This window comes from Carassius carassius, chromosome 37 (genome assembly GCF_963082965.1).
Source record: "Carassius carassius chromosome 37, fCarCar2.1, whole genome shotgun sequence".
In the NCBI taxonomy this organism is placed as follows: Eukaryota; Metazoa; Chordata; class Actinopteri; order Cypriniformes; family Cyprinidae; genus Carassius; species Carassius carassius.
In genome coordinates, this window is record NC_081791.1 from 9,211,873 (window position 1) to 9,235,190 (window position 23,318).

General features: G+C 36.9%; 1 protein-coding gene across 4 annotated transcripts in view; it reads left to right on the forward strand.

Moving 5' to 3' along the window:
* LOC132117951 (zinc finger and BTB domain-containing protein 46-like) overlaps positions 1–23,318 on the forward strand; it is an 83,471-nt gene that overhangs the window by 55,609 nt on the left and 4,544 nt on the right. For 2 of the 4 annotated variants that reach the window (XM_059527343.1, XM_059527345.1), the window contains exons 3-6: positions 3,748–4,017; positions 14,303–14,532; positions 16,035–16,074; positions 16,194–16,973. In XM_059527343.1, the coding sequence (XP_059383326.1) occupies positions 3,748–4,017; positions 14,303–14,532; positions 16,035–16,074; positions 16,194–16,786 (1,133 nt within the window). In that variant the 3' untranslated portion in view covers positions 16,787–16,973. Of the gene's footprint in view, positions 1–3,747; positions 4,018–14,302; positions 14,533–16,034; positions 16,075–16,193; positions 16,974–21,846; positions 22,023–23,318 lie in introns of those variants that run through there. The other 2 variants (XR_009425869.1, XM_059527346.1) reach the window with 1 other exon arrangement.

Genomic DNA, 23,318 nt, shown 5'->3' on the forward strand with positions numbered 1-23,318 from the left:
AGATATTCCAGTTTTTGCATAGTGGCAAGTTAAATAATAATTATTCCATAAATTAAACACTTGTGCAATTATTTAAAATTTAATTGAATTGAATTTTTTTTCTATCAACTTGGGATGGTAACAATGATATCTTATATTAACTCTACCTTAAATAACTTTTAAAACAAAACAAATTGTGGTTGGTTGCCTTACATGTTGGTCAGATCAGTCCAGGGCTGCGTTCCACTCCAGTTTTAGACATGCACTCGGAAACTTCCTAAGCACCTGGCAATCCCCCTGCCATTTATAAGTGTGTTCCACTTCGTGAAGTGGACGAGGGAAGTTTATATGGACAGACCCTTGACCCTTCAATTTTAACTGAGGGAGCGAGTCTGTTTCATATGCAGACTTCAGGCCACTCAACAGACCACAGTGTGAAATCATTGCAGATCGCATTTAATTTATCCCCTCCCAAAACAACTCTTTAATATATACTTTTTTTTTTTTTTAATTTACATTTATTATAGCCCAAGCATATCTGTATACATATAATCTGTATACATACATATAAAAACATGTAAAAAGTGGGCATAATCAATGACGTACATCCAAGGAAATGAGACGGATGAAAGTTTGCAAGTGAAGGGCATTAAAAAATGAAGTTGAACGCAGCCCTGTTCCTGTGTAAATGGGCGATTCTTGGCCAGAATAAACTCTAAAGTGGATCAGGCTGTATGGTTTTACCTACTCTATGATTAACATGCATTTCATTTTTAATTTAAAAATAATTTAAAATCGAAAATGTCAGGGTGATTTAACTAATTAAATGAATCAAATTCTTGAAATGAAATCTCGAAGTAATTATTATTTCTTAAAATATATTAAGAAACTGCTTCACTGCTTATTAATATTTGGGGAAAAAATGACATGCCTTGTGGAGACCCTCAAGTCCTTTTTTTTTAACTTATAATATGACAAGGTACGTTTAGGATGTAAATGTCATCACGGTTGAAACTCTATCTCAAAATGTATATATTTATCAATTCATTACTTTCATAAAACATACTTTTTACCTACTCACCGATAATCAAGGTGTGAGCAAAATGTTAATTCTGTTTACTTGATGGTTACACATGACAGTTTTTCCAGTTAAATCAAAACCATTGTTAAAAATAGGGTAGTACAGTATATACAGTAAACACATACACACACATACATACTGTACATACATGCACAACACAAATACAAACAGTACATTTCTAAGAGCTCAGCACCATTTTATTTTAAATTGATTTTCTATCTTTTATTCTTTTATTTATCTTGAAAACCCTTTTTTTAACACTTTATTGAACACATTTTGTTTATCATCGACCTTCATGCTAACAAAAGTCTAGCTTGGCAAGAGCGCTAAGGTAAATATTGGAAACAACAGCACTTATTTTCAAACAATAAAATATTAAAACCAGCTTTTGCTTGTTATTGCAAATCTCACTGTAACCAGAATAGATTTGAACGATGGAGACTTGGTTCTTCGTGAGTGACCTTCTTGTGAACTCCAGGCTGTGGACACCAGAAGAGAAGATAAGATCTTTATGGGGTCAGTGCTTCATGAGCGTCTGTCTCTCACGCACACACACACACACACACACACACACACACACCATCTCTCTCTCTCTGGAAATGAGCCGAATCCTCCTCTGAAACTCAAAGTTGATGAAGTTGCCGTGCTTGTCATTGGGAGGCCCTCAGATGAAGTTGGAGCATGTGTGTTGAGGGAGGGGGTTTATAACACTCATTATGTTTCATCCCCTCACACTGTCTCTATTTCTCTGTCTGTTCATCAGGACCCCAGAGAATACTGTGTAAATACAACACACGCATCAGAGCCTTGTTCTGTGTGCGCCAAAGAGTCTAAATGTGTATTTTCTGCGAGCATGCTGTCCTAATGTAGGTGTAATTAATTGGTGTGAAGTATGGCAGGTTGTGGGCGGGTCTTGCGGTGCCATGACTGAAGTGGTTTGCCGGCTGGGCTGTCGTTCATGCTGCTTTGAGGCTTCCAGTGATCTGAGCTTTACTGACAGCTGTTTTGAAAAGCTCTTCTCCTTTAGGCTGTCAGTTTAGTCTAAACAAGCCTTTCTGGCTCTCTTCTAGTAAATCATTTTTTGTTGTTTTGTGTCTTGACACTTTTTTTTTTTTTTTACCTTTGTTCTTACAGTTTGGACTTCTTACATCCAAGTGGTCGTCCTTGTCTTTGACAGGAGAAGTGTGTATGTGTGTGTTTTGGCAGCCTCCTCTATGTTGCCTGATTTGACAGTAGTAATGAATAGGGAGGTAAAGATTCACTTTGCTTTTTTTACCCTATGTTTAAAAAGTTTGAACAACAGGGATGAAATAGTTCTTGATTGTGAGGCTGCAGCCAATTGTAAGAAAGATGCTGGTTTTATGCTGGAGTCTTTCACCAGAAGATTAAGGTTTTTTAAAGGCATGGATGAATTGTTCACAAAAAGATAAACAACATGGATTACAAAACAAAAAAGAAGAATTCCCATTTCATGCTGACTTTAATGTCCATTTTTGCTGGCATTAAGAAAATGCAGTTGTTGTTTTTTTTCCTGGAAATGTTGAAAATTATATTATAGAATTTTTTATATTCAAAAATGGTAAATAGAATTTCATCCAGCCAGTAATCTTTCATCTTCATTTAGTCAAGTCACAAGATCTTCTTTTTTTTATTTTACAAAAAATTACAGGATTGTTCAAATAAAGGTCCAAATTATTAGCAAAATATTGATATTTTAACACAAGCCTATTTGCCATACTTACTAACATGCATTAATCATTCATAAAAAGATGAATAACATGCTTTTAGAAAATAAATTAATTTCCATTCATGTTGACTTTAATGTCCATTTTGCTTGCATAATGCAGTATTTTTTTCTGCTAATGTTGCAAATTATAGAGGGCAGTATTTCAGACTGATTCAGAAATGGTAATTCTCTTTGAACTCTTTGAACTATTCATTTAAATAACCTGGTCTTAAGGGTCATTCAGTTGAGTCACAAGATCAAAATCTTATGATTTAAAAAAATAAAGGATTGTTCAAATAAACCATTGACCCTTCACAGTGAGTTTGATTGACGGGTGATCTGACCAATCATAACACCAACAGGAGAGACAGGACAGTAGATTAACATTGGTGGATTTGAACCTGAAAAATGGTGTGCATTAACATCTTTCCATGGGTGAAAAAAGGTAACTCCTGATGTCATACGTTTATTTCACATTGTAACTTGTAAAGAGGAAAAGACGATTGGTTCACTTGCAGCTTGAACTGACACAATAAAGAGCCACAATAAAGAGCCAATTTATTGTTTGAATATATAAAAAAAGACCAAATCTGAGAGCTGAGACTTGGTTACATATGTAAAGTAACCTGCTCTGTCAGTGTGTTGTCAGTTTCCTCTTTGCTGCGCAATGTATTTTTCACTGATGTGTTGCGAAATAGCGTCCTGGCTTGTCGGACATACCAACAGTAACGCTGGGGGCGGGTCTTTGCAAAAGGTCAATTAATTGGAATAATAATAATATCAATATTATTAGTCATAAAATAAGGATGTACACATTTGTAGACATAAAACACTCATGCAAAGACTCAGCTCTTGGTCTAATCCTGTTCTCGTGAGTTAACCGACAGAGTCCCATCTTCTAATGTTGGTGTGTGTATTTGTGTCTTTGAAAATTCATTAACATTCCTCTCTTTTCTCACAGGTGCAGAAGTGACGGACCCCAACATTTCCGACAGCCGTAGCGAGCGCATGGACCTCCTGGTAAAGCAGGAGGAGGCCACAGCGGGGGACGGCGGGTTTCTGTCTGGGGAGCGGGATGAGGCCATGGCCCAGGAGAGAGCGGGTTCGGTGGCCAACCTGCGAGCCGCCCTCATGAGCAAGAACAGCTTGTTGTCTCTGGGGGCGGAGATGCTCGGAGAGGAGAACCCGCTTCTGTTCGACTACCTGCCCAAGGGAGGACACTCTTTCTCCCGTAAGTCTCACTGTGGTCCACTGCTCTCACTCATGGAGTTTCCAATAGAGACCAATAGAGAGTCTTAGGTTTTGATAGTAGATGTGCTCCTGTTTAAATGATATATGCTGTATGTTACATACTGTCATTGGGTGCATAAAGACTGTCCTATAGTCTATATAAACCACAGGGTCCTGTAGGGGCTTTTAGGTACTTGTATGCTGGGCTGTATGTTCTATTGAGTTTTTGTAGGTCTCCTACATAAACAATGATGTTTAGAAAAGATATATAGGAACTTGTATGTGGTCCTGCTAGAATGATAAAGGCTGTGTTGTTACTGAGTCACTGACTCACTTTAACATGTTACTGAATGCGTCCACAAGCCTTGGATTTTCCTAAATAGGGACTCTTAGTCTTTGGGATCTGCTGCTACCATTGCATGCTTGAAACCTCTCCTATTCTATAGGTCTTTGTAAACCTCTGTGAAGTTGTTATGAGTAATGTAGCCTCCTGCTGACTTAAACGAACCCCTGCGTTGTCTATAGGCTCTGATGGAATCCTATTAGTTGTCCGTGTCTTAGGGACTACGTCAGACTGTGTATGACTGTGTTTGAGTGAGGAAGGAATTTTCTGCATTGAGGTTATAGGTTCAAATGTATATGGGTCCTGTAATTGGTTGCCATTTCTTTAACTTTTTTCATCATTTTTAATCAAGGTCATTATTTCTCCAGTTCATTTCAGTGGTTTAAAGCAGATTTAGATGTATTTTAGACTGTTAAAAATTGCATAGCTTTAAGCTTACATGTAGCATTTGACCTTCATGTTCCATTCAGTAATTGTGCTCTAAAATTGTCCGTCTGAAAATCAGGTTTACAGATATTTTAAAATGTACTAATGATGGAAAAGAAAACTTTGAAAGTAAGGAAAAGGACACGTTGGGAGCATCATATTTCTTTTTTCGTATTTTGTCTTTTTTTAAGACTTGTATTTAATATTAACAAATGACTTATTTTGATTAATGAGATTATGTGTTATTCAACACTGGGAACACACAAGGAATATATTTATAAAATTGCATGATGGCATATTTGTAACACATGTGATAATACACATTCATACACATGAAATTCCAGATGTGCGCGTGTATGTGTTCATATCTTTTTTTTTATGATGGGACAATGGGGAAAAAAATGATGTGAAGTCTACAGCCGTGTTACTGCAGTTTGCTCTTAACATCTCATGATACATGTCAGAAAGCAGTCCTGAATCTGAATGTAGGAAGAACTAGAATTTCTAGATTGTAGTTTGTCATATTTAAATGCGTCCATACATATTTATACCCTTGAGTTCTTTTGTTGAAGTGTGGGAGTAATAACATTTTTGTGGTTGAATACGTCCTCCGGAAACACCAGAGCTTTTATGAATGGCACTGAATTTCATAAACGCTTTGGGATCACCAAACTCAATTTTTGCCCACACTCAATCACTTTGTCAAAGTATTGAATGTGTGTGGCTCTGTGAGTGTGTTATGTTATTTTTGGCTCATTCCTTTGTGAGTTTATGTCTCCTTCTCTCCCTTTCTTTGCCTCTCTCTCTCTCTCTCTCTCTCTCTCTCCCTCTGTCCTGGGTTGGTAATTGTCTCTTTTGTCTGTTCAAGTTCAGTCTTCTGAATAAGAGAGGGAGGACAACTCTGAACCACTCCTGCTCTTAAAACCCTTAGGGCAGGCTCAAGAGTGTGTGTTTGCTGAACTACATTAAGTCTTAATGGCCACTCTTGAGGATGAAACACAGTGGCTGTCACTCACGCCACAGGAGCTTTTGTCTCCCAAACTCCAGCTAAAAGACGACATGGAGGAGCATTAATCTGATCGTCTTGCTAATGTACGAATCCTGCCTTCCACCAGAACTGCCAGAATGTTCCTGTGATTTCTACTTCCGGCTTAGTCAACATGAAACACAATTCGCATTTTACCCATTGCGGCATGACATGTTTGAGAGTAATACAGGATGTTCAAGGATTTTATACTTTGCAAATTGGATTGTAAAAACTTTAAATGGGAGGGTTTGACAGTTAAGAGGCCTTGGTGACATCAGAAAAAAAAATCTAAAAAGTTGTTTCAGAGGAAAGTTTACAGAGAAATTTGTGTGTGTGTTTATATATTTTCCAAGTTTTCTGAAGTCATTTGGAAGTGTTGTGTGAGAAACAGACAGGATTTTTTTGAAGTGTTCATTAAACATCTCGACATCTGTTTTAGCTTATCTTGGTACGATCATGAAAAAAGTAGCAATGCTTGATTCATGAACAAATAATTGTATTTTTATTTTTTTTGAGTCAGCTCTCTCAGAATCTGTTAGAGGATAGTTCACCCAAATATGCAAATTCTGTCATTAATTACTCGCCCTCATGTTAGGACTGGGCGGTTTGGGGAATTTTTTTTTTTTCAGGACATCTGACCGGATTCTCGATTTTTTTTTACGGCTTTTAACTAATAAACTTAAAAATGTTACTACAACATGATTCAAATAACTTTTTCTTTTTTAACCCTCTAGTTAAAGAAAATTCTCTTCTGAGTGCAGCAAACATGTTGTCAACATGATAAACAAATCACTGCAGAAAAGTATCTTTGCAGAAAAGATGCATAAACTACAACTACATCCTGTACAAAATTGTCTTATAGCCTACGTTATGTCAAGAAATAATAGGCTACAATGAAAAAGCTTTAAAAAAAAATCTCAACCGTCAATGTAATTCAAAGTGACTGCTTTTACACAGAGAATCCGAAAAGTGTACATTTCTAAACTGCGCACTTGTAGATATATCTGTACATTCCTTTAAACAGTTACATTTCTCATATATTTCTATTTCTCTATATAGTGCATTATTTAATTTCCGTTTTTTCTTGTATTAGTGTTATACTCCATCTCTACTGTGTAATTCCAATGTCTGCTGCACTAGTTTGCACTATGTCCATATTTTCTACTGCACTGGAAGCTCCTGTCACTAAGTCAGATTGCTTGTCTGTGTAAACATACTTCGTAATTAAGCTCTTTCTGACTTCTGAAGGTATAACACCAGTAAACTATCACCGTCACCATGATGCAAACATGAAATATTAGACATACAGTAGTTCTTTACAGGTTTTTTTATTCGATTGCACTGCTTTTCCATTGTTTTTTTCTGTGTAAACATGGACACGTTTGACTGTTGCATTTTCTTGCATGGTTTTCTATTCCACTGTCCATGTTGCATCTTTGTCAACACAAAAGCACATTCTGTGTGAACGGCACCTCACTATATGAGCGTGTCACTCGTGAGCGCTGACATGCGGTTGGATCGTTCTTTTCTCTTTACTGTCATGATTGGCATATTGTCAAAGTGTTTAATTGTAACATTTGGTAATATTACTATTCAAAATTGTGATTCCTCAATTTCTAAAAAATAAAATTGCGGCAAAACATTAAATACCTTTAAAAAAATACAAATAAACTTTGTTAATCTTCAGAACACAAATTAAGATTTTTTTTTTTTTATAAAATCTGAGAGCTTTCTGGCCCTGCATAGACAGCAATGCAAATGACGTGTTCAAGGCCCACAAAGGTTGTAAGGACATTGTTAAAATAGTCCATGTGACATCAGTGGTTCAACCATAATTTTATGAAGCTATGAGAATAAAAACAAAACAAAAATAACTACTTTAATTAAAATTTTTGGGTTACCTATCCTTTTAATCCAGTTAAATAAATTGGTCCAAATGATTGATTCATGAAAAGGACAAATTTGATTTATGAGTTCAAAACTAATTTGGTCACTTCGAGCTAACTTAAAGTTTCAGACTTTGAATAAAATGCTCAAGCTGTATGGATCAATCTTATGTTGTTTTACACCCCTTCCGAAGCATGAGAGAAAAATCTGTTAATATGTAACTGATCAACCGATGATAGTTTGGGGTTCTGCACCCTCTAAAACAAACAGCGCTTGTTGAACTACACCGTACCGCTCTGACGAGTCTCCCTCCTTTCCAAAACTTCAAGTAGACTTGTTGAAGTCTCTGGGAAAAGAATTGATTTGATCGAGCCGAGCGGGTTACGGCGGGTCCCTTTGCTTCCTCCAGGCTGCTGTGATTAACCCAGATAGTGTGTTATTGGCTGATCCTGGGTCAGGTTTGGGGGGGTGGTTTTGCTTTAGGTGTGTGACTGTCTTCTCTACTGATCTATACACACTGACAGCAGGCTGACAACCTGTCCTCTTCAATGCCACTGCCATAGTCTCAGGGGAAGTGAGTGTGTGTGTGTGTGGTTTCATGTGTATGGATATACAAATTTGCACTGACTAGGAATCAGTGAGTTGTTCCAAGGAAAGAACCATCTACAGTACATACTTGATGTATATACCAAAACAAAGTGTGAATATCAATTGATACACAGTTAATATTAAAACACAAATGCAATCACAATATTATAATTCAATAAAAAAACAGAACTTGTACAATACTTCATATGGGCTGGTAAAGATATAATATATAGAGAACATATGTTTATATGTGAATAATGTATTCTGCAACACTGAATTTGAGCGTACTCATATTTTTAGATGCAAGATCACATGTTACAAGTTAAATTAAGTTAACAGTTTGGACATACTTTTCTGAATTTGCCTTACAAAAATGCTTAGGATCAGATTTACTAAACGGCAAATTAGCATGAGAACGCAATTCTGAAACAGTGCTGATAGACGTGGAAATTTCTGTAGGTCATTTACTGACAATGTGCAAAATAAACATCTCATTTACATATTGACCAAATTAGCGCAAATGTTAGTAAATCACGTTGCGTCAAACGCTCTGCGTGAACTCTTTTTTTCCGGTCCAAGACAGGGTAGGTCTAAAATCTCCCATCTAATTTTCTCCTTCAACTTCAAAATCATCCAACATCACTGCAGAAGTACTGACACAATGTTTACAAAGTGAACACGCGAAGAAGATCAAATGATCTTTACAAAAAAGAAAAAGAAAAGGCAAAAGAGTGATGTATGAGTTTTTCGACATACCTTAATTGTCATGAACCGGAAAAAAGTTGATTAAAAAAAAGCTAGACAAGACGAGCGTTTGAGGTTAAAACGTATATAAATTGTAATAAAAACAAAAATTTTAAAAAGATCGGTTTGCTAGGTAAGATCTTTCTTCTTCGGCTGGGATCATTTAGAGCACTTTGAAGCTGCATTTAACCTGCATTTCGGAAGTTCAAACTCAGGGGCACCATAGAAGTCGACTATATGGAGAGAAATCCTGAAAATGTTTGCTCAAAAAACAATCTCTTTGCGACTGAAAAAAATGAAAGAAAGACATGAATATATTGGATGACAAGGGGGTGAGTATATTATATGTAAAAAAATTGTTCTGGAAGTGAACTACTCTTTTAATCAGAAACACAATTCTTAAAAAAAAAAACTCAGCCTCATTTGCACTCTTGATTGTAAACCATTTCTGAAGTATTGACATGAACCTGAGCAAATTCAGTTTAAATTACTGTAGATGGGACCTGCTGAAGTGCAATTAGGATATATTAGTTAGAACCAAGTAAATTCAATTGCTCTCTAAAGTGGAATTCAAATGAATGTGCTCATAATTGTGCATCTGTTGGCAATTTGTAAGCAAAAGTGAGCTGAATTTTAGGTTATTTATGGGCTGAAATTTCATTAAATTGGACCTGAGCATGTGCCTTCCTGGTTGGGTGTAAATGCTTCACTAATGAAGATAAAACTGTGCTGCAGTTCGAGCTATTTGTCTGTTTCCTTTTTTTTTTTTTTTTTGCAGAATTCATAGGTCATTACACTTCTGGGTTCTAGACAGTTTTGTGAATGCTCTGTCCATGCTACAGCATGGGCTGTATCCAAATATGCATATTTTCCTTCTATATAAGGTGAAAAACAATACATTAAAAGGGTATTATGTCAGAATTCATAGTATTCATAAAATAGTCCGCAAAAAGTACCCAGAAGACCTACTATTTGGACAACATTCTGAAGTACAATACTTAACATGAGGCCACAGGCTGTGTTGGGTAAGTTACTTTCAAAAAGTAATTAATTACTAATTACATCATCAATATTGTACTTAAATTATTTTACAAATTACTCTGTCTGAAAAGTAACTTAGTTACTTCGAGTTCAAATCGCTAATTAGGCTACATCTTATAATCCATATAAACCTTAATAGAAATTAAACTTTTTATTCTATCTATTTGAGTCAAACATAGAATAGTTTAGCCTTTTAGCTTTAAAACAACTGTAAAACTTAAAATTTTTTACTATATATATAAAAAAAAAAAACCTAGCAAAATGAGTTGTGCGGTGTCCCACTCCACTTTTCAAAACAAAGTTACGCCATTGCATAGAACAGAGTTATTACTTTTTTAAAGTACCTACTTAGAGAGCACATGATTTTGTTAGCAGTTCACAAAAGAAATTGGTCTAAGAAGAATGTGTCTTCTAAACCACACAAAAATATTGTTAGCTGTCAGGTATCATCATGGGAATGTAATATGTGAAGGTTTGTACCGTTTCTCATAGAAAAGACACCCTATGACACAGCAGCTGGTGGTTAACCTCAGTTCGCCAGATATCATGCGGTAGCTTCTCGATTCTGGTATATCATGAGCTCTAATAGCATGACATTATTTCCTGTATCCTCCCAGCTACTCGTTGTTTCTACATTCAGATGAGCATTTTCTCCCTGTAGATTCCATTAGACTGGGAAACCAACCGTAGGACATGTTACTTTATTTAGATAATTAATAGGAGAGATGTGAAAGTTAGTTCACCTTTACGCCAAAGTCTGAGACAAAGCTTTTCAGGCTTGATCTCAAACCCTGACCTGTAATCAGCCTTTAAATTTCTATTGAAATGGTCCACGGTTGGTGGTCATTAGGTCAAATGCCCGTCCCAGATCCTATCAACCCTGCACTACATTGTCTTCACTTAACCCCCAAGAATTTCCTGACAAGTTTTGCAACCGCCATCAATATACCTAAGTGCACTTTAGTTGGGAATTTTAAAAATGAGAGAATGACAGTGGACTGATGGTTTGATGTGAACCATACATTCAGTTTCAATTACTGTTAATTGATGTAGGGGAGTTTGCAGCACGGCTACATTTACACAGTGCAGACAAAAGGAAGGAGAAAGGAGAGGGTGATGTGTGTTAGATGGGAGTGGACGTGTAGGAGAGGAGAATTCCAGGAATCTGTTGGTGGTTGTGCATTACTGTAGCATGTGCATCTGTCCACTTAGCGCTTAACCAGCAACTCCAGCATATTCCCAACAACAGGAGTCCACAAACATTCTTGTCCAAAAAAAGACGAGATGAAACATTCATAAACACAATAAGCTCAGAGAAACAAGAAAGAACACAAGAAAGAAGCTAAGTCTCGCATATACTATATATTCAGATGACCATGTATATAGTAGAGGTATAGCATAAGTCTGAAAAATTAAATATGTTTGTTATTAAATTGCAAACGTTCAAATTTAAAAGAAGACATTGTGGCAGACAAGTGAATCATTGAATAAAAAAACCAAACAGTGAATTTAGAAGCCTAAATATGCAGTCACATTTACTGTTGTTTGAGAATTTTTGGAGGTGAAATCCAGTCATGCTCTCTGAAATGTTTGCATAAAGGTAAAAGATTTCCAAAATAAAAATCTAATTAGGTTAAGTTGGTCATGAGGGTTTGCTGAGTTGACCAACATAAAAGCTGTGACTAGTGTCTGAATTGTGATACATGCTATTGACAGTTTTTATTTTCCAGCAAAATGTCACTAGCATTTGCATCTATTGTGTCACATCCTAATTTTTGTAGAATTACATTAAAGCCATAACGAATGATTATTTTCTTTCTTAATAATCACATTGAATTAACAACATAAAATTGACAGTTCTGATTACTATACATCAAAGCGATGTGGTTCTAAACATTAAAGACAAATCATTCCTTAAAATGTCACATTTGTCCCTCTACCAGAGGTGGAAAGTAACGAATTACATTTACTCGCGTTACTGTAATTGAGTAGCTTTTTTGTGTACTAATACTTTTTAAAGTAATTTTTTAAATCTGTAATTTTACTTTTACTTAAGTATATTTTGTTTGAAGTATTGTACTTCGCTACATTTTAAAACACATTAATTACTGAGTAAAAAAAAAAAAAAAAAAAAAAAAAAATTCGCTCCCTGGAAACTACGTCAGTAAATTATGGGGAGGGCAAACTGGCGCTAAAATCACAAGAAAGATGCAGACGGACAAAACAGGCGTTAGTGGTGCAGACACCGCTGAAAACGAAACCCCGTCATATTCTGAAGTTGAACTCGAAGGAAATGAAGTGAACCCCTGGCCATATGTATGCTCTATTATGCAGTGTAAGCTGTACTTGCCTAGGAAGACCAAACTAGCAGCTTATAAAATCTCGACAAGACATCAACCCTTCGCAAGAATGTAGAGGTAAGCTAAATAATTGCATCGTTGCATTGGTGGTTAAAATGAAGCTTTGACATTTTAGCAAGAGGTTTTGCACAACTTAGCTAAAAAGACCGTGGTGAGGAGTGTGCTATTTTTGTTTTAATGATGTGCGCGCGCATTTATAGTGCATTCTTTTACTGTGTGATTCAGTCTCCTAAAATGCATTTAGAATGATCACAAAATTGAAGATATAGGGGCAGAAAATTCACATACTTATATAATTTCATATATTAAATCAAAATCACACAAAGAATGCCATCGTTTCCTCCAAAAATCATCATGAATATATACATACATATATATATATATATATATATATATATATATATATATATATATATATATAACAGTTCAGTAAACAAGTTAATTAAGAGACTTGCGTTTTAGAAACCATATTGCCTTTTTAGCTCTATTTCTACAACAGAAAATAATTCCAAACACAGCCACCAAAGCACAGTTTTGCGTCTCTGAGCAACGGGACAGTGTTTCCTTGCTGAATGAATCAACCGTTTAAATGATTCGGTTCAGTCGCAATGACTCACTTATTAACAGTGACTTGCTGACACATACTGGCCATTTTAATGTCACATTTAAAGTATCTTTTGATTTTTTTTTTAATAATTAATTTCTTATCATTTCAAATGAGTATTCAACATTTTATGTCTTGTATATCAAAACATTATTCATGCATTTGTACCTGCAGGTTAAATGCATTCTTGTCCTGCACTAAACAGTGTAATACATCTAAATGCCACTTCCAATGAATCTTCTTCATTTCCTCTGCATTAAAAGATGAGTTTGTTGATACTGATTTTCCTGGTAACAGCCCAAATGTTTTATTATTCTAAATAACTGATTCCTTTAATTAAAAACAACTAGTATGAGATTAATAGACCTATCCCAGGGGTGTCAAACTCAGTTCCTGGAGGGCCGTAGCCCTGCAGAGTTTAGTTCTAACCCTGCTCCAGCACACATATCATGTAGTTTTCAAATAAACCTAAATGATTAGATTAGCTGGATCAGGTGTGTTTAATTAGGGTTATATCTAAACTGTGCAGGACTGTGGCCCTCCAGGAACTGAGTTTGACACTCTTGGCCTGTCATATTTTTGACTCCCTCCCACTGTTAAAATGTAACTAAGTAATTTTTACTCTGAGTAAAGTTTAAATGAGCTACTTTTTACTTTTACTTGAGTAGATTTTTAGACTGGTACTTTTACTTGTACTTAAGTAAAATTTCATTAATGTAATGGTACTTTTACTTGAGTAGAATATTTTTGTACTCTTTCCACCTCTGCCCTCTACCTTCTACAATTGGTGTAAATATTTCACCTTTCTCTGAACCTTTGCCTCTACTGCTCTTGGTTTCTCTCATGAAGCATGGTTACGGTCTATTTAGTGTATATCCTGTGTGAACTTTTGGCACAGATTCTGGCAAGTAGCCTGACATGTTTTAGTTTTTTTTTTAAATAAAGAGAATGTCCGCCATCATTTAAAAGCCTCTTCTTTCCTATTTCTTTATCGCTCACTTAAACACACACACATGCGGCTATCCCTTGTATGTGCACGTGGGTGGATGGAGCGGACCAAAAAAACGGAGCGAGAAAGGCCAAGCCCTAACCCCACTCCGGTATCTTCATCTCTTCCCTCTTCTCCCTCTCTGGTTCTAAATGAAGGCTGTGTGTGCCCCTTGCCCCCTTCCCCTCCTCCTCCTCCTCCTCTCTCTCTGCTGCTGTGTGGAAGATGGCCGCTGGTCTGAGAGTAGGTGGGTGAGACTCATTTCCTGTGCTCCTCAGGGCCTCGTTGCTTCAATGGCAGCAGCAGCTTCCACCATCCAGGGGCCCTGTTTGGTAGCAAACACAGGTCGTCTACATCTTCTCCTCCGTCTACTCTTCCTCCTCTTCCTCTTCTACTGCCGCCTCCGCCATCCGTGCCACGGCCCCCAGGGGCCCTCAGTATGCCACAGTCTGGGGGGCCCCCAGACAAGCTTTATACGGAATGGGCCCCGAAGGCCTCACCCACTGAGGTAAGTCCAACAAACACCCAATAGACCACTTATCCTTCAGCTTTGTGTGTCTCTTAATATATAGCTCCTTTTTAAGAATCTGTCAGATTGTTGTGGGTGATTTGTTGCCTTTTTTTTTTTTTTTGCATTGTCTGCTCTGTTCCTGCATGTTCTCTTTTTGTGTTAATTCATGGTTCTGCTTTTTCTTCCTTTCTGTGAGAAAAATAAAGGCCTGTGTGCAGGGATTTCCACATATTCCAAAGATTTCCACACATTTGACAACTTGATAAACTTGATAGTCAAAATTCACACGTGACCACAAGCAATCAAATCATCCATAACATTTTTTATCATATTCCACAGAATTCTGCCAGTTTTCCTTCAAAATAAGTGTACAAAAATTCAGGACGCCTAACGTCCCCTGTGCATTTGTCATTCTGATGAATATAATGACGACTTCCGCAGCTGAAGATCTTCTGATAAGAGGGGGATCCAGGTGGCGATAGAAATCAATAGTGATGGACAATGCAGAGGGAAAGGGTGGGTTTTTGTTTTCTTCAGTGAGAGCAGGAAATTGCATTCTCCCCGTGTGTGTTGAGGTGGCATTTGGTTTCGCAGGACCTCCCCCCCACCCAAGAAGTTGTACCATCTCTGTGGACAAGCCATCTGTTTGCTTAAACCATAATGTGTCACTGTTACGCAAGAGAGGGCGGACCGAGAACAAAGGGGGTGGGCCGCACCTATACACGTACAAGCTGCACGAAAAAAAAAACAAAAAAAACAATTGGATCTGCAACCCTCCACCTCCCAAACAAATACACACCTCTCCGCATGGACAATACTCAATATCCTCTTCTCTTTGTCTCCACCTGTTGGGTATGCTGTTGAGAAACCCAAACTGAATGAATAAAAATAATAGACAAACATTACGCAAAACTTTACGCAAATGTCAGTAAAATAAGATACATTGACTTTGCCAGACTTTTGAAGAGAATATATGTTTAATTAAAGTTTTCTTACCCTACTGGCTATATATATAATAGACAAATTCACAATTTACTCCATAGATATGAATATAAATTACAAAAAAAGCACAATTGCTCAAAAGTGAGAGAATTTAGATTTTTCTAGTAGACCCAACTAGCAAAGACTTACATTAAAAATAGAAATTATATTATAAATATGTTTTAACGTTAATAAGCAATAAATACTAATTAAAAATATTTTTAAAAATATATGTTGTTTATGTTTAAATTCTATTAATTTTTTGCATTAAAGACCAAGACAGCTTTTTTGCATGTTATCCTTTGCATTTCAGGTTTTGTTACTTTAGCTGTTTTGCAGCCAACTCTTTCTTTGCTTTGCTTTTCTCTTCAAGGGTCCCGTCTATCTCTTCTGTTTCTAGTGTGTATGTTTTTGTGTTTTACCTTATGAACTTTCATGCCTCAGGAGTACACACCTCAATACAGACCTGTGCTCAGAAGTACACAAGTGTTGATGTGCATGTGTGTGTATTCTTACAGGAGGAAATGCAAGAAGACAACAGTCCAAATAACAATGCAGGTACGCGTGGCGTCTGCCCACCACATGACTGCCTGTTATTTTTCACATACATAAGCCGATATTCTGGCGTTAGTTCTCACCTCACTCTCTCTCTCTTCCTCCCTCCCTCTCCCTCTCAGGGCTGGAGCATGTCCAAGTTCCTGTAGAGGAAGATCAGATGGTGGAGGAGAAGCATGGAGTGTGTGTGGCGGAGGTGCAGGGCGGAGGGCCGGGCTGGCGGCAGGAGCTCGCCTGCTCTCTGTGTAAGCAACTGTTTAGCAGCCTGCTTCAACTGAGACAGCACGAATACAGCCACACGCTCTCGCTCATGGCCCTCTCGCTGGACTGCCTCGACCACCATCGCCCCCTAGTGGCCCCATCTCCTCTCAACCCTCCGCCAGCGCGCTACCATTGTTCGCAGTGTCCCGCAAGCTTCACCCTCAAGTCCAATGCCGACCGCCATGAGAAGACCATCCACCTCAAACGGAAGCTGATGCAGTGCATGTACTGTCTCAAGCACTTCCGCGACCGAACAGACCTGAACCGCCACCTGTCGTCCGTGCATTCCAGTGACCGCGTGTACACGTGTCCCGCTTGCTCCCGAACCTTCAGCACGCAGAAAAACCTGGCTACCCATGGCAAGGTCTGCTGTCAGTCGGGAATCTCGCCCACTGAGCAGCTGTGGAACCTGCACAGCTTAAAGGAAGATGACCATATCCGTATAGCCGATTGATTCTCAAAACCAGCAACATTTATTACTTCATTACAAAGGGAATGTGATACAAACTTCAGGTCATCCCAAATCAGGCCTTCCCCAACTTTTGGCCACAAGCACTGTTGACATTTCTACACTTCTTTTTTTTACTGTACATCAGATTTGTATGTTCTTCGAAAACCTAAACTGTGAGGTTCCTTTTATGACTACTAGGGCTGTGCGATATATCTAACGATATGATCATGCGCATCTAGTCAGTAAATCTGGTTCCGTGATTAGCATTAAATCTCCGTCACCTGCTTTCAAATGGAGCGGCATTTAATAGACAAAGCCGTAGATCACAGACAAGCTACGCAATATCGTGTTCATTATCGCCTTCGATGAATACGCAATATGAACGTGATATTGCGTAGCTTGTTAGTGATCTACGGCTTTGTCTATTAAATGCCGCTCCATTTGAAAGCAGGTGACGGCGATTTAGTGCTAATCACGGAACCAGATTTACTGACTAGATGCGCATGATCATATCGTTAGATATATCGCACAGCCCTAATGACTACTGCATATGGCTGCTGAGGCACAAACGCTATGCAAAATAAAGACATTTTATGTCATTTCTCTTGTCACATATAGAGCTGTCTGCTTTTTGTACAACACAGGATTATTCAAGGTTTTACTGAAGACTGGAGAACATAGAGATTTCCGTGCATTGGATGCCAATGCTTTTTCATTCTGGGTGGCTTCGCACCCCTCTCTTTGCCAGCGAACTAATCTTATTATGCTTAGATGGACTCAGGCGCAGGGTTCTCTGTAACTCACAGAGTAGTGAATTCAGCTGTTAAACCCGTGCACAATGCTGCCCTCTGCAGGAGAAACTCACTCTTGTATTCTGCACTACAACTCACTCATATTCTGCATACGACAAGATGATTAGGGATGAAAACAATTAGGCAATGTGCTAAATCTTTCAGCAAGTTAGGTTTTCTTCAAATGTATGTGTGTGTGTGTGTTTGTGTGTGTGTGTGTGTGTGTGTGTGTGTGTGCATTGAATCATGTCAGTAATTAGCTCTTCTCGGCTCTCTCCCATCCTAAATCGCACTGATAAAAGAGATCAGGAAAAGAGGAAAAGATGTAAGTCCTTTAAAGTTGTGACAAAAGTGAATTAAGATCTTTTTTTTTTTTTTTTTCTTAAGAGAAAAATTAACTGTGTTATTGTCATTGAGTGGTCAGACCATAAATGTATTGAGTTGAGGTCGTGGAAATCTTTGAGGCAGTCTGAACTTGTAGTAATACCTAGAGGAAACATTGTTAATCAAAACAGTAAATTATTAATTGAAATTTTCACACAAAATGTGTCATACAATTTCCAGGTTACAGAATGAAAGCATGACAGTTATCTTTCAAAATGTTAAGTGTGTTGCTGCACTCAATGTGGAGTGAATTGTGAAACGAATCACTGTTTATCGCCTATGCAAAAAAGAGAGAGAGAGAGAGAGATTTGCACTGACGTTTTCAAGGTCTTAGCACTTTCTCCTCAGGAGACGAAAGGACTGATGCACTCTGATATTGTCTGAAGAGGTTTGAATGGTGGGTGTAAAAACACATCAGACATCTCAGTCACAGCTGTTTTGAACTGCACTATTTTTTATTACTGAAATGGAAAAAAAAATATTTAGACTAAAACCCACCCACAGATTTCTGTAAATTATGTATTTTGGAACAGTACTATTGTGTAACTGGTTGGATGTAATTTTTTTGGCAATACATTTTGACGTAAAGCATCATGAAAACTGTGGTCATTTTATTTTACAAATAATAAAAATAAATTGAGAACCTGTTATAAAAAAAAAAATCACCAGCTACAGATTTTTAGTACTACTGTTTTGTTTGGATGGTCACAAGGGGTTTATTTGCTACTTTAAATTTAAACTTGTTGTCATCATATATCAGATCTGAGCATCAGCTGTTTAAAAAGTGTAGATTGTCAATTTCACGGCAGCTGTTCAGATTCTGAAGTAGTAAATGTGAAACGTTTTGGTTTTGCCATTACAGCAGCACATGCTCATCAGGTCTTTCATGTGTATGGATTATTAGTTAAACCTGGGCTTCATGTTTGTTCTTACCTTAATGGCGCTCATCCGCTTATTAGCTAGACCAATGCCTAATGAGATTACAGTCATCACAGTATGAATAACACAAAGCACATGCCTCTGTATGAGTCTTTTACTAACAGAAGACTGAAAAAATAGAACAAGAACAAGAAGTAGTGGAATTGATGTTTGGTTTTGTGAGTTTAGGTCGATAATTTGTGCAGCAATTGTTCAGCAAACAATAGCAAGCTATGCTATGCTGCATTGTGGGTTTTTCATCTTTCTTTGTTGAATTTGAGCAGTAAAATCTGTTTCGGTGCTGTGGTTGCTAGGGAAACTGTCTTTTGGGGCTGCTTTTGGTAGCTAAGGGCAGGTGAGTTAGGGAGAGTATCCCTCTCGCAGTTTGTCAGTGCTTTGGCTATCTTCAGTGTCTGCCACTAGATGACACAGTGAAAGGATAGGAGGGATTGGACAGAAAATACAGTAACTGATGTGAAAGTACCAGTAATAATAAATGCACACATGTAGAAATCGAATATTCAAGCTGTTTATATATATATATATATATATATATATATATATATATATATATATATTACCTCTAAACTAAAAATTAATATTTAAGATGGATTTAAAAAAAAAAAAAACTAAAAAGGAGACGTTCATTTTTTTTAATTCATTTTTCTACTTTCAGTATTAAATGAAAAACCTATTGAACGAATGATACATGGGCGTAGCCATCTTTTCATAAGTGAGGGGGACAGAAATTATATATGTATATATATACACATTTTGCTGCCATTACAATATAATATAAAACATCACAATATAAAATTTATGTAATCTATAGCCTACCAGTCAACAGTTTTATAACAGTAAGATTTTTAATGTTTTTAAAGAAGTCTCTTCTGCTCACCAAGCCTGAATTTATTTGATCCAGAATACAGCAAAAGCAGTAATATTGTGAAATATTTTAACTATTTAAAAAATGTTTTCTATTTGAATATATTTTTAAATGTAATTTATTCCTGTGATCCAAGCTGTATTTTCAGCATCATAACTCCAGTCTTCAGTGTCTCATCCTTCAGAAATCATTCTGATTTGCTGATTATCAATATTTAAAACATATGAGTACATTTTTTCAGTATTCTTTGATTAATAGAAGGATCCAAAGATCAGCATTTATTTGAAATAAAAAGCTTTTGTTTTGCAACATTATACACTATATCATTCAAAAGCTTAGTATAATTTGTATTTTTGGGAAAAAAAATTATGGAAATTAATACTTTTATTTAGCAAGGATTCTTTAAATTGATCAAAAGTAATGATAAAGACGTCATTTTACAAAAGATTTCTATTTCATATAAATGCTGTTCTTCTGAACTTTCTATTCATCAAAGAAACCTGAAAAAAATCTACTCCACTGTTTTCAACATTATCATTATATGTGTTTTTTTTTTTTTTTTGAGCAGCAAATCAGAATATCAGAATTATTTCTGAAGGATCGTGTGAATGGAGTAATGATGCTTAAATTTCAGCTTTGAAATCTCAATAAATTACATTTTGAAATATATTCAAATAGAAATCAGTTATTTTAAATAGGCTTGTACAAATATTTAAAAATTGTATTGTTTTGCTGTACTTTTGATTAAATAAATGCAGGCTTGGTGAATAGAAGAGACTTCTTAAAACATTAACAAGCTTACTGTTCAAAAACTTTTGATTGGTAGTGTATAGGCAACTTAAATTTTTCTATAATTTCAAACTTTGAATTGGCTTAGAAATCTATAACTTCTGGACAAGAACAAATAATAACATTTTTTTTATCACATAAGGCAGAATAGTTTCTATACTGTAACAGCACTGCATTGTTCATATACTTAATTTATCACCTGCTGGAGATGACTTGAAAACCCATTTTGTCGCAATCGTATGTTTAATGTGTTCATGTTTCCAAAAGTGTCTGTTTTTCTGTGAAAATAATTGTTTTCATACAGCGATAGCTGCACCGTTGTCATATTAGGAGTTTCCTGGTATGAATTTCTGCGCGAGAGCGCCCTCCAGCTTCGAGTATGAATGAAACACACACTGCAGGAAAGTTTAGCGCTCCGTGAAATTCATCTCGCTTTCTGGGTCCTAATAAAACACCAGATCATGCGCAGACTGTCCTGTCTCTTTGAGTTCAAATCTATATTTATTCACACCAGTTCTTGAAAACCTCTATGCGAACACACTTGACCGAAAAAGTGCGGGGGAAGACTTTCCGTTATATTAAAAGTGGGGGGGGGGGGACACGCCCTGGAATGATACACTGATTGTATCCTTAAATGGAATGCCAACTTAAAATTTTTGGTTCATACAGAAAAAAAATGAAAATTTTAATATTGACAATTTTTTTTTTACCATTTTTCGTTTGCCAGATTGAATGGAATAATTGAATGATCAGATGATACACGGACCAGATGAACGTGAACTGATTAACAATCAAATTAACAATCAAAACCAGCCCAACATGAGCCCAATCATGTCCCTCCATCACATTCCGGGGAGGTCACTTCAAGCCCCTGCAACCCATCGCAACAGCAGTAAAACTGCAGACATCGCAACCCTGTTACCAAATTTGTTTGTGCATCAGTAGTGTGAAATTTGGGGTGGATGAATGCTTAGCTGTCGAAAGTACTTTCACAATGTTTTTTTTTTAAATGTTCCTTGTAATAGCCATTTTTTTTCTTTAAGCAAATTCAAATTCGTATTTCTTACTTTTCATTTTGAGGTAATATTTGACTTGGACATGTTCTTCCTGCTGGCTAATTCTGATGTAGAGTAATGTCCTCGTTTGGGTCATCCCTTATAGCTTTACAGAATGCTAATGCTATGTTCAGGTCTTTAACACTTCACTTATATTAACTCTCATAATTCCTGTGGCTTCATCTGCATGTGTTCAGACTCTGATCAGCTCTCCTAACATCTCTTCATCTCTATCCACAGTTAATGACTTCACAGTGATCAGGAAGAAGTTTAAGTGCCCATACTGCAGTTTTTCTGCCATGCACCAGTGCATCCTGAAGAGGCACATGCGTTCACATACGGGCGAGAGGCCGTATCCATGCGAGATCTGTGGGAAGAAGTTCACCCGGAGGGAGCACATGAAACGCCACACACTGGTGAGAGCAGCACCAACAGGAGGTGGCAGTGAGTGCCAGCACTTAAAGGGATACTTCCCCCAAAAATGACATTTAAAGCATTGTTTACTCACCCTGAAGATGTTCAAAAGACGATATTTTGAAAAATGTGGTTAACCAAATAGTTTCCTGTCAACATGGACTTGACTACTGGCAACTATTTGGTTAACTACATACTTCAAAATATCATCTTTTGTGTTCACCAGAAGAAAACAGGTTTGGAACAACTTGAAGGTGATAATACCATAATTTTCATTTTAGAGTGAACTGTCCCTTTAAGAGTGTTTAACATAACATTGTGGAAGCAGTTTCAATAATTACATCTGGATATTTATAATTAGATTAAATGCAATAGCAAATATTTAATATAAATATCTTGTAAAAAAAATTTAATTTCAAAGCCAATGGTTTGAAATTTCTTTTCAGTTTTTTGACTATACAGCATATGTGCTTTTGTAAAGATGTTTGTGTGGGAGACATTCAAGTCTCTAGTGGGCCCCTATTAAATTAGCATTCTGCCATATCCCATAAACCCCTCTTATCTCAGTTTTTCTGCCCTTATTGCCATCAGTTTTTAACACCCCTGTCATTTTTTCTTTCTTAAAGGCTGTATTTACTGTATCTTCTCGTGGGAAGCACACAGGAAACAAGCTTTGGCGCATGTTCTTGGTCTCTGTGTGGCTAAGAGATGTGCCACAGAAATTTGCTCTGGTTTTGAGCATCTCAAAGGGCCTGTAATAGTGTGACATGATAACAGACAGCGCTGCTTCTGCTTAGCGCTGAAACGTTTAACACCTAAACATTGCTTAAATCATTGATCTGCACCATGATGGATTGCACCCAGTATGCTACACCACCACATGTTGTCACCGCTTCGTTATAATGTGGTGAAAAATTCAAAGGTCTGCACAAAGGTCTGTTTCCTTGTGAATCCAGCAGAGACTGCAGATACACAGTTTTGTTTGAGATGATTTTACAGTTTATGTATACATGTAATGCTAATAAAATGTATCACACTAGAGCGTGGCATTATAGCAAACTTTAGGTCTTGGGTTAGATTCCCAAACAATTTTTTTGGGATGAAAAAATGCATACTTTTAATCCAATGTAAGATGCTTTGGATAAAAGTGTATTGCAGATGAAATGTACATTCTACATTAATGTTGCAAGTTGCTATGTTGCTTAGCAACTGTAAAAAGCCTAATGAATTACTGTATATCAGTGATTGCCAATGAGTAACCTGTTTTATTTGGCAAAAAGTCTTATTGTTACTGAATT